Source organism: Oryzias melastigma, linkage group LG12 (assembly GCF_002922805.2).
Source record: "Oryzias melastigma strain HK-1 linkage group LG12, ASM292280v2, whole genome shotgun sequence".
NCBI classification, from domain to species: Eukaryota; Metazoa; Chordata; class Actinopteri; order Beloniformes; family Adrianichthyidae; genus Oryzias; species Oryzias melastigma.
The window spans coordinates 24348508-24361454 of NC_050523.1; the positions used below are offsets into that span (position 1 = coordinate 24348508).

The 12947-nt window shown below is 38.7% G+C and overlaps 1 protein-coding gene across 1 annotated transcript in view; it reads left to right on the top strand.

The window, feature by feature from the left end:
* The window catches only part of shroom3 (shroom family member 3), a 72580-nt gene that overhangs the window by 26488 nt on the left and 33145 nt on the right, over positions 1-12947 (top strand). Inside the window, exon 3 of the mRNA XM_036214621.1 lies at positions 9568-9711. Within this exon, the coding sequence (XP_036070514.1) occupies positions 9568-9711 (144 nt within the window). The remainder of the gene's footprint in view (positions 1-9567; positions 9712-12947) is intronic.

A 12947-nucleotide genomic window follows, 5' to 3' on the forward strand; every position in this document is an offset into this window, starting at 1 on the left:
ATGGGTGGATGGATGTCATTTAGGAAAAAACAAGATGAAACTTAATTCATTAATGTAAACAGGTTAATCTGTTGCTGAATGCAGTCTTGCATGACTGATTTTTTTGCTCTATCTAGAACATCGTGAAGATAGGTCAGGGGTCTGCAACCATTCGGGTCCATTTTCACAGACCAAACCCAACAGGAGCCACAAAGACTCAGGTCATCCTTTAGAAAAAGAAAACACTGATTTGTATTTATGTCAATTCTACCATTATGATAAATAAAAATTAACTTTTTTGCATGAATACAACATGAATATAAATATTAAACAGTTTATAAGTTTTGACAGTAGTTCACATGATTTCCTTTCAAAATAAAAGACACTTTGTGTCACATTTACTCAGCTCAATGCTGTCAGTGTAGTATCAGGTAGTGTGATGTCAGCAGTGATTTAAAAAAAAGTTTAATTTACCATTTGTGTTTGATCTCTGCCAAAAATACATGAATCCAACTCAAAAAATATAACAGAATCAATTGTGACTCCCACTGTATTTCTTAACAAAAAAAATCTGTGTTATTATCCAGTTCGCCTTAATTCTGGTTGTGCTTTCTGACTTCCAGTTGGTTTTCCCGGGCACCCGGCACACAAAGATCTGATGTTTAATATGTTTAATATGTTTTAGCTCAATACCGTTACTTTTTAAAAAAATAAAAACTTTATTTCTCTTTAACCAGAGAGCCACAATGGAAGGGTGGAAAAGACACATGTGGGTCCGGAGCCTCAGGCTGCAGATCCCTGGGATGGGTCACTCTGATGGATTTGTTTTTCTGGCCTTTTTTGCAGTAATCCTATCATAAAAGCAATGAGGTCTGTGTTGGTTATTGTTTTGTTTAATATGTAAAGCTGTATAATATGGTAAAGCTGTTGTAATTGTTTTGACATTATGTAGTGATTCTCCTGGACTTTAAATCCATAGCGATCATTTCCCTTTGAAATGGTGCCGTATCTTTACAGAAGGCCTCAGTGTGGATGAGTGGAGTTTGTGGATTGTGCTGATGAAGAATTGGCCTCATCCTCTCTGCCAACATCAAACGCTTGACTTTTGTTGTCATTGACTTTTGTTTTCAGCTTCTGTCCATCTGGTTGCTGGTTCTGTTTGAACTTTTCATGAATCTGTCCGTCATAACCATCATCCTGATGATCAGGAACCTCCTGTCTCATTGTTAGCTAGTGTTCGCCTCCACAGGTACAGTTAGATGTTGCAGCGCTTTACCATGTTGGTGTTCTGCTTGTGCATTCACACCACAAACATTTTCATCCAAACACTTTCTCTTAAATACTCAACTTTGCTTTTCTAACCACTAGGATGTGTTCTTTATGACAATTCTTTTCTCTCTGTCAGATTTGTATCTGTTTTTACCTCTAAACAGGTTTCTGCATCTGTGTGCAGCCTGCATAGATTTAAATGTACTCAGTGGAAAGTTTTTGTCCCTGTTGCGTAGTGGTCTGCATGTACCCCCCACCCCTACCCCCGTCTCTTTTGTCTTCTTCCATTCATCTCCGTTGACTCTGTCTTTGTGCTCTTTTGTTGTGGGCTGACGTAATCGAGCTGAGTGAATGTTTGAGTTTCTTTGCTCCAAAAGGAAGAAGTCATTACAGGGACAAACCACATAAACCCGGTCTCCTGAGTAACCCCATTTTTAATGATAACTGTGTAGTGGGGACACAGGCGGGTGAGGACAGTGACTTTATTGGTAGCAATGTTCCTCCAAACTCTGCAGGGTTCAGTGATGGTATTTTTAATCCTTTTATCCAGCAAAGTTGAGGGAGGCTTTCGGGGAACAAGTGATGCCAAACCTGACTCTGATTCCATCAAACTCAGAGTCAATCTGTGGTACTGGTAATATTATCGCCAAATAAAGTACAATTATTCTGGTGATCGGTGTGCATGATACCAATGTAAGTTCTGTGTGAACCAGGAAGCTAAGATAAGCATCAGCAAATGTCATGATGTTCCATTTGGGTTCTCTTGCAGTTAATAATCCAAGATCAAATAATATTCCTGCCTTTTTATTACTCATAATTATGTTAAAAAGTTACAGTTTAAAAGTTTAAAAATTGACATTCTGCTAGCTTTTTGGACTATTTTGGCATTTACTAAGATTTTTTAGGCTATTTTGGGGTTCAGCTAATATTTCAGCTACATGCTAGCTGTTTTGGCTAATTTAAGTTTTTTTGTTTGTTTTTTTTCGGCTAATTTGTCATAGCTAATATTTTAGCTGGCTATCAGTTTCATTGTTTTCAGTTATCAATTTCAGCATCTTCAGCTATCAGCACTAGCATCTTCAGCAGCCAAATTCATCTTACAGCATTCACACTAACATTATCACTGGTAATTATATATCTAGTTCATAATTATGTTAAAAAGTCACGGTTTTAAAGTTTAAAAATGCAGTTTTAGAGTGTTCATTAAATGTTTATCCTGTTTGGCCCGCGACCTAAAGTATGTTTTGGATTTTGGCCTCTTGTGCGACACCCCTGCTCTGGAATAATACCTTCATGTTACTGCATGTTCTGGATATATTGTATGTCTTGATGATAATAAAATGCTTGGATGTAAAGTGAGCTTAGATCAGATTCCTTAACCCTTTAACACCTGAGGCATCACCGATGTAACGTATCACCAACAGTACCAAAACCACTGTAACTTTTCAACCACTCCTGCCACTGTTCTCCCTCACAATCTTCTGGAATTATCGTGTTAACAGTTGAAGAGTTACAGTCAATCAAAGAATAGAAACACAGGAGCTCCAGAGTTAAAGGGTTAACTTCACGTTTACAGTTTAACAGCACAAATTCTTCAGAGCTGGAGGGAAAGCTTTGTTACAAGTTACACAATAAAAGCAACAGGTCTGCGTGAAAGCTTTGGTTTGAGTTTTGTTTTTGGCTGGTTTATGTTTCTGATTATCCCCGCTGTTTTTGTTAACCAGGATTCATGAGACCAAGTTTCTGTTTGTTTCATAACAAATTCTCCATTCTTTCTTCAGGGGATCTTTGTTGTTGTTTTCAGTCATGATTTGCTCTCAGTTGTTGAGTTAAGTTTAGATTATTTTTGGTTATTACATTATTCTCCTACAGTCTGTGTTCTCTACAGTTTCCTTCCATGACAGGCTGGGATGTTTTCAGCATTCAGGATGGAATCAAGAATTCCAGAATTCTGTTTTTGCTTCAGAACTAGATCATTTTTAAGATTCTCTTGAATAATGTATTTGATTTAATCTAATCTAAAACAATTTCAGTAAAAAAAAAAATGATTGCCATCGTTGGCAGTCTTATGGAGTTCCTCAGGGCTCTGTGTGATGATCCCTTCTGTCTTCATCTACATTTTCCCAATTAAGAGGAACTTTTTATACAACCTTAAATTCTTATTTTGATTCACTTGTAATTCACTTGTATCACTTAAGCTGAGATGTAGACAGGATGCTGGAGGCTTGTTCAATGTCCCAGCTGTTAAATTCTCTCTCTCAAGTTTTCCCAGTGTTTTTTAAATATGATGATGCCACTTCTAACACAATCTGAAAACCTGTGTAGTTTGTGCAGAGCAACAGGAGTTCATTAGAAAGTTGCCTTTGAATTGTGGTGTTTGAATTGCTGTTGGTGCAAAGTAAGCTTCCCTCATTTCCCATCATCCCTTTATTTTACACTCTCCTGCTAGCTTACAGTCCCTCACACTCCCAACTAACATTAGCGATGCAACAAAAATGGTGATCATTATCAGAGTCGTGCAGTTTAGATCCAGATTCCAGCTCAGACCAAGAATACAAAGACGTTCAAGCATCTATTTGTGGATGCTTTAGCACCTATATCCGGTATTTTCCAACTGCACTTTTTGTTTTATTCTGATTCATTCATTCATTTTCTTTATGTGTGTCCTCTATCATTAGAAAAATGCTAATAGAACATGCTAAACACAGCATTTTCATTGGAGCGGGTCTTTAACATGCAGAAGGAGGAGTCCACACAGGATTAGCACTCGGAACAAGCTGATGGATTTTTGGTCTCTTACCTTGAGTTTGTGTTATCTAAAGCCTTTGTGTTGCTTTGCACAGTGAGACGACACAAAGCATTCTTGAGGTGGCATAAGAGGAAAGAAAAGCCCCTCTTCCTTTATAAATGATGGACTGCTAGACTTCTCTGTGTTTCATTGTTAAGCTTTCTGCTTTAGAACAATTGACACTGATGACATTCAGAGCACAGAAGCAGAATGTTATTTTTTTCAACCATTTATTCAACCGTTGGACTCAACAGGGCTGACAGATTCATATACATAAGTGATCACCTCAACACTGAGACTCTGCTATGCCATTAATTAACCCTTTAACACCTGAGGTGTCATTGGTGACGCTTAAACACAAAATCTTTAACGTACTGTAACTTTTCAACCGTTAACACGATCATTCCAGCAGACTCTGAAGGAGAAAAGCCGCTTTTCTCCTTCACTTGTGTTAACGGTTAAAAAATTACAGTAAATCAAAGAACATAAACACCGGAGCTCCAGTGTTAAAGGGTTAACACCAAACGACAATATTTATGAAACAGATTCTTGCTTTGTTTTAGACACGCTGATTCAACATTTCAGTTCTAATTTTCCAAAACTTGAATCCATTCAGTGGAAATTTTAAAATGTTGCTCAAATATTTGTGTTCTTATGCTGATACTTCCTATTTATAATTATTTTTTTCAATAACTGCATTGTTCTGTATTACTATTGTGACTTGGGTTAAGATGTTGTTTTCATGTTTTACTGTAAAAGTAAAACTAAATCTGTAACAGACATGAATGACCTGTTGCTTCCTCCCTCTGGTGTTGCTACCCCTCCCTGCCTCTGCACAGGAACATACATAAACTCTGTCAGGGACGAAATGTAGGAGCAGCTGAGCAGAATGTGGAGTCGTCCACTCAAACAGTCTGCTTTCTGAATGCGTGTCCTGACAGGGAAATCTCACACCAGTGATCGAGCAGGACCAGAGCTCCTGTGAAGGCTGGTCTAGTGTGCATGTGTGCGTGCGCTTGGTGAGTGTGCTAAGATAGAAAGTGGAATGTGACACCCGGCTCCTCCTGTTCAGGTGATTTCAGGGTGTTTCGTGGCTGCTGCACATTCTTCTGACTGGCTCGACTGGTTCTGCTTTAATGATCTTTTATCTGTGCACCTGCTCGTGTATTTCTGTCTCTTTGTGTGCATTTGCTGCAGAATAAAGGTTTGATGCCTGCAGTAAAATGTTTACAGCAGTGGAATGTCCCCAGCTAAGGACCCGGCCCAGGTGTGTCCTGGTGAAAGTTGTGTGTGGTGTTCTGAACTCATTTCTCCATTTGAAAGGATTTGGAGTGAAACAGCTCAGTGGGTGGAGCAGGAAACGGCGCTGACTTTCATCAATGACTGAGGCATGTGTGTAATCCAAGGAGAGCAACATTCATGCCAAGAGTTTACTGAAAATCTCCTAAATCTCCTAAAACAATAGTCAGAAGACACCTGCATCTCTTCCCCAGCCAGCAAGGCCCAGTGGTCCCCATATGGTTTTAAAGTGGGGAGAAAATGTGTGCACCAAATGGGTTTGTCCACGCTGGTTTAAGAGCTCCCTGGCTCAGTACAGCAGAGCTCGCTACATCGGAGCTCATTAGCACGCTACGCTGTCCACCGTCAGCTGGCTAGCGTGGCGAGCCTTCCCACTGAAACTCCACTTAAGCCAATGTGGGCAAACACAGGTGAGGCCAGCACAGAAACTGCAGACAAACCCAGTTGGGACCACATTTTCTGCCACTTTTAAACCATGAAGGGACACTTGGCCTTGCTGGCTGGGCCTCCATGTTATCCTGCCCATGAATGGAGGAAAAGACAAGTGATTACCTTACTGATTTCATTTACAGCCTTTTGATGTTGTTTTCTGTTTTTTTGTGTTTTGCCATAAAATATTAAATAATCTACTGGTATTATTTCCTCTTTTATAAACCAAGGTTCAACAAACTAAAACTAAAGGAAGTTTTTAAAATAAGCTTAACCTTTTAACACCCAAGGCGTGGTCGGTGACCCATAAACACAAAACCTTTAACTTACTGCAACTTTTCAACCGCTGACATGATCATTCCAGTAGATTCTAGAAGAGACAAGCGGCTCATCAAGCTCATCGAGACGCTTTTCTTCTTTAGAATCTACTTGAATTATCGTGTTAACGGTTGAAAAGTTACAGTACATCCATGAACATAGACACTAAAGCGTGTCAAAGGGTTAAAGGTTTTACAAGAAAAGACATGCAACACTTACATAGTTTCTTTCCTCTGAAAAGCTCAAATTTTGCGACAAACGATAAAATTTGACCAAAGAAAGACTATTTTAATCTTAAATGATTGTAGGAAAAATACTGTGCAGGTTTGTTAAATGAATGAGATTCTGAATCTGTTTGGGAGGAGATGCTTATCTCTAAAATCTCAGGGATTAGGGTCTGCAACCTTTAATGCTAAAAGAGCTATATGATCCAGTTTCTTATGGATAAAATCCATCGAAAGCCACAAAGTTTCCCCTCAAAGTTATTTAGTTATGTTTTTGTGGCCATTAAAATATTTATTTATAAAATATAGCTTTGAAATAATCTCTACCAATGAGTTTTTCTTTATTAGACCAGGGGTCCCCAAACTTCTTCTAGTGAGGGCCACATACCCATTTTCTTCTCTGATGGGGGGACGGGCTCGGTTTGTAGGCTAAGTGTAACAATCACAGCCTAAGCGTAAACATTTATGGTTTTCCAGAAAGCCACACATAGCCAAATTTAAAATAATTCATTTCTGTAACCTTCATAGAAGAAATAATGTTAAAATGTTTTAAAGCTAGATATATAGCATTACTGAGATTAGCCAAAACAGTTAGCATGCAGCTGAAATAGAGCTAAATGTCAAATTATACAAGTTCATACCAGTTCCTTGAACTAAAAATGGATAAACGTCTGTCCTATCATGGTGACTTTGGTTTTCCTTCATCTTTTTGCTATTGAATAATAACACAACAACGTTGGTGTAGAAAACAAATATTTTTTTTTATTAAATGCATTCTATTAATAATCCGCTCTGATAGCAGATTAAACCTTTTACCATCATTTTGCTCAGTTTTGTTAAAAATCTAAGCATAAATAACAAAATGTAATTAATTGAAGTAAATGAACTAATACTACAAAACCATTATTTATTCAAATCGTTTTCCGTTGTCTTAAAAGTCCAAGAGGCAGACTGGAGGGAAGAGCTGCTCGTGGCTCCAGAGCCTCAGGTTGCAGAGCTCGGATGTGTCCTGTCTTCTTACCTGCAGTTCCTCAGCTGTCTCTAGAGGAACTGTTCTGCTCAGATTCTCATTGCAGTTTGTTGTTTGACGTGTTCGTGCTCCTTGTTCACGTCACAGAGTGGGGCAGGAGTGACTCCCTCTCATCACCACACCTGGTCTGTGAACAGCAGCTCGCCCCGTCTGCTCAGTGGTGATGAAGTGGGGAACATCTAAACCCTCCATGCAGGTGAACGCGGAACGGGAATGTAGGCGGTCCGGTGTGACCCATCAGACCGGCGCTGAAAGAACAGGCTTAATTCAGAGTGGTGGGAGATGATCCACATCCAGAAAACTGTCAGAACCATTCTGGGAAAAAAGGAAAAGCAATGAGGTGTATTAATAAAACATTGTTGATTTTCTCCAAATAAGGAGAAGCAGCACCGCTGGATGAAAGCCTGACAACTGGAGGTTTTGGACACCAGCAGAGGGGGGTGTTCACATGGAAACTTGTGTTGAGCACAATAAACATGACCTCAGCTGAACTTGACATTGTTCCCTGCTGACCTTTTGATCGTAGCTGAGCTTCTCCCAAATAAACTCAACACTTCCTGTTGAACTTTCACACCAAGAGCATGAAATGTCTTTCCTCTGTCACTCAGAGGTTTCTCTCCTGAATCAGCACAGATGGCCTACAGTGATGAAGAAAGCCTGAGATGTGGAGTCAACAGGAGAGGTTTCATTAGCGTCTGTGCGTATCAGTCAGAATGTAGATTTGAACTGATAGAGGTCGCATCAGTTTGATACTATCTTAAGTTGAACATTCAGATCTTCTCCAACATAATTTTCTCACAAAGTTACACAATTTTTCAAAGTTCCAAAACTTTCCTCTATGGATCATCACCAAAAAAACACATTTACAGACGTTAGTCCCACCTGGCCTGAAGTGGACACATTGCATGAATAATGTACAATATCAAAGATCACATGTCAAAGTCAAGGCCCGGGGGCCGGATCCGGCCCTCCAGATCATTTTATTTTATTGTTATTAACAGCCCGATGTTATCTTGAGCTCATTTCTAACTTGTATAATTTTGACAAAATATATTTTTATGGAGAGTAAAATATTGAAAGTTATTTAAGGTTTAAGTTGATTTATTCTGGAATAATATTCCTGTATTTTTATTATTCATCATTATGTTAAAAGTTACAGTTTCAAAGATTTAAAAAAACGGCATTCTGCTAGCTTTTTGGACTATTTTGTCATTTGCTAAGATTTTTCAGGGTGTTTTGAAGTTTAGCTAATATTTCCGCTACATGCTAGCTGTTTAGGCTAATATAGGCTTTTCTTTTTAAGCTCTTTTTAGGCTTTTTTGGATTTTAGCTAATCTTTACATGCTAGCTGTTTTGGCTAACCTAAGTTTTTTTAGGCTAATTTTTTAAAATTTTTATATATTATGTGTTCATCTGATAATACCAATGAACAAAAAACTACCTTTGAATATGACCTATGACCCTAATGAATGTCTTAAAGTCACACTATAATCATCTTTTGTTCTATTTTCAAAATATAGAAAAAACTGTGTTGTTTTCTAGGACATAGTTACTGAAGAGCAGCAGGAGCTCTTCAGAAATTCATCTCAGAGTTTTGTTCAGGACTGTCGATCTGTCCTCATTTCCCATCATCCCTTTATTTACACCCTTTCCTGCTACCTTAGCCTCTAAGAACCCCAACCTAACATTAGCAGTGCAGCAAAAACAGTGGGCAATATCAGATCAATCCAGCTGTACAGTTTAAGACCAGATTCCAGGTCAGACCAGGAAAACAAAGACGTTCATGGATCTATTTGTGGATGCTGTAGAATAGAGAGGAGCTGGGAGATTGTAGCTTCTATATCACAGCTACAAGCTGTTCCCAGCAATAGTTTTTCATCTGCTCCTGATTTACAACCATTTGAATAAAACATACTCAGAAAAGTCATTTTGAATTCAATTTTCTCGTCCAGCATGAGAAAAATCCTAGAAGAATGTGTTAAAAACTCCAGTGTCATTGGAGTGGATCTTGAAATTGTCTTTCAGTTTGGGGCTCGTGGAAAAGATAAAATAAGCTCTCTCTCAGATATGTTGCTTTGATCAGAAGCCCATGGTTACTGTAGACCTTTCCTCGCTGAACCACAATGTGACTCCCGGATCTTCTTATGTAATTCAGTGAACCCCACGAGGCTCTCAGAGCAGCTGAGATCCATTGATTGATGGATTTTGTTTTAATCTTTGTCTTTCAACAGGGAGTTTGATCCTGGATACATTGAAGAGTTTGTTACTCCATCTGCTCTTCCTCTTCCCTCATCATCATCACCACAGCACACAGCAGCGTCGGTGTCCAGTCGCAGCCGGCCGTGCTCAGCAGTCCAGCTGCGCATCAAGAGCAGGTAAGACGGCTGGTCCTCATCGACTGCGTCAGCTGCTCGTTTCCTGGCAGTCTTGTGGATGAAGGCCATCCAGACAGTAGATGTTGGTTTTGATTGTGCTGGCGGTGTTTTGACCACAGAGGTAGCTGGTGTACATGTGACAGGGGCTCCTGCCTCCACAACTTCCCTGCAGAAGAGTCAAATCCTTTTTTCTCTCCTTTGTGGTTGAATGCCCGGCAGGAAGTGATGTCAAAGCGGTGTGACGCTGCCAGCTGAGGAGGTTGTCACCTCTGCTGAGCGGATGTCCTGCCTGCACTTCCTTTGTGTCTGGGAATCATTGAAAGCTCTTTCTGTGTTGATGACTGACGAGTCACATGTGTCTCAGTGAAAAAACAAACTTCCTTATTCATGTGCCCTCAGCACCAGCTCTCACCACAAACAACCAGGACTTAACGCTTCATAGTTTCTTCAGCTGTCTTAGAGTTTTTATGACAGTTGTTCCTCAGGAAACGGCCAATTTGCTGAATGTTCTTGTGAGCTTCTTCGGTTTCTCATAGACCAGGGGTCTGCAACCTTCAACACTTAAAGAGCCATTTGGGTGGATTTTTCACTGATCACAACTCAGCAGGAGCCACAAAGTCTTAGCTCACCCTTTAGAGAATCAAGACACTGATTTATATTTACAACATCATTCTTCTTATGATATATATAAATGAATTATTCTTAGCATAAAAAACATCAATAAAAATAGTACTTTTTCAAAATATGACATGGCTTAAAACTTTTGACAAAGGTTCCTATGACGTCCTTTCAAAATAAAAGACTTCCTGTGTCACATAGGTTCATCTATGCAGCAAAAAAGGATAATATGAGTAAAAAACAGTTTATTTTTCAGTTTGTGGTGCATCTCTGCCAGAAATGGATAAATCTAACACAACAAAATTAAAATCAGAGCTAATTCAGTGAACCTTACAGTATTTTTAACCTTAAGGAGGCATCTAAAATACAACAAATTGTTCAAAAATGGAAAATCTGGCTAAAAGACCTTGAATATAAACTTGTGTTGTCATTACTGACTCAGATTGATTTTTTGTGGTACACAGTGATCACAAATCTGTCAAAATGTTGTAGCTCAACTTTATTAAACTGTGAACCGCTTTATGGATTGTTAGATCATCACAGAGAGATACGTGATGTTCTTCAACTGTTTGTGAATGGATAGAATAATGTTTGAGTTCAGTTTTTTTCATACTTAGTTTTTACTTTAGTTACTATTTAAAATATATATATATATATTTAAAGGAGCCATTCGAGGCTCCTTGGCCACCTTAGCAGACCCTGTTATAGGGAGTCTGGTGGGTTTAGTAAAGTAAGAATGATTTATTTTTTTGAATCAAGTTATGTAAAATGTATAATCATAAATACTAGTTTAATTCATTTCTACAACAAAATCTTCAGCTGTGAAGACTCCACCTTATTCTAAACATCATCTGATGTTTAGATCTCATGATGCAAATCAGATGTTCTAATCAAAAATGTTAATGTTAATGTTAAGCTAAATGCCAAATTAATCTGAAAAAACTAAAAAAAAGGAATGTTAGCCAAAAGAGCTAGCCTGTAGCTGAAAAATAGATAAACTTAAAAAAAGCCTAAAAAACTCAAAAAAGCCTAAATTAGCCAAAACAGCTAGCATGTTGCTGAAATATTAGCTAAACATCAAAATTGCCTAAAAAATCGTAGTAAATGCCAAAATAGTCCAAAAAGCTAGCAGAATGCCAATTTTTAAAATGGTAAAACCGTAACATTTTAACATAATTATGAATAATCAAAAGGCAGGAATATTATTCCAGAATAAATCAACTTAAACCCTTAATAACTTTAAATATTTTACTCTCCATAAAAATATATTTTGTCAAAATTATACAAGTTAGAAATGAGTTCAAGATAACATCGGATCATTAATAACGATAAATAAAATGATCTGGAGGGCCGGATAGAATTACCTGGAGGGCCGGATCCGGCCCCCGGGCCTCGACTGACTCGTGTGGTGTAGATGAATAGCACAGCCTGTATGAACAAGTGTTCATAGAAGTCTCTGGAACTGGCCACACAGCAGATCTTCAGTGAGGAAACAGGAACGAACATCTGAAGATTCCTTCCTGTTCTGTCAGTCTGAGTTTTAATGACTGACTTTGGAAAACAGTAACAGCAAAATTATTATGATTAAAGCTGCTCTTATTGTGGTTCTGATAACGCATTAATCTTTCCCTCACTATTCCTTGGATTATTGATAATCTCAGTGGTAATCAGATGCCACCATAAGGAGGGAGCAGCAGTCTGCCACTTAGTGGTCATCCAAAAACAGGAAGCAGGCCATCAGAGCCCCATGAGACTGGGTGTTAAAATGGAGGGGACAGACTCATTAGAAACATTTCTCTATTACAACCGTTTGATTTACGTTTCCTTGTTGTTGAAGCTGCTCTCATCCTCTGATGTCACTCTGATTCCAGGACTGTCCTTTCCCATGCCTTTCTTTTCTTTTCTTCTGCAGGTGTTTCCTGGATTGAATCACCACATTCTTTCAAACTGACATCATTGTATGAAAAAAGCAGTTTAATCTGCTCAGTCTGTTATGGTGTCACTCAGTTTCAGGTTGCATTGCTGTGTTGGGTTGAGTGTTTAACTGGTCTGGTCCATGTTTGGAGATGTTTCACAGCAGCAGTGACTGTTAGAGAGCTGTCTGTCTGAAAGCTGTCTGTCTCCTTCAACACAACATTCAAGTATTTGTACCAAAGTTGTTGGAGGCTCACGTTCTGACATGTTTTTAATGAACCCTTAGTGGCTTTGAAGAGTATTTTATACTGGCTTGAAAAAGAATCATTATTTGATTTTAGATTAGATGTTGTCTTGAGGAAAAGCAACCTTTAGCCTGTATGTTCTCAAGTGGAGCTTGAACTCTCAGCTTTGTTTTAGTTCCAAACTGCTTTTATCCACCAGGTCTAATGGATACCCTACTTTACTCTGATGTTCTCTCAAACTCAAGAGTTCAAATCTTTATCAGGTGTGTTTGAGTGAAGCATGAGAGCATGAAGGCAGTAAACAAAGTAGTCAAATATTGATCCTTTAATGTCACATCTCTTTGTGAAAAAACGTGTCTCCAAATGCTCAACATACTACTACATGCTGCACTCCTACACATTAGCTGTAGTTATCCAATCATCTGGGAGTACCTCCTGACCACCCAGAGCCTGTTTCAA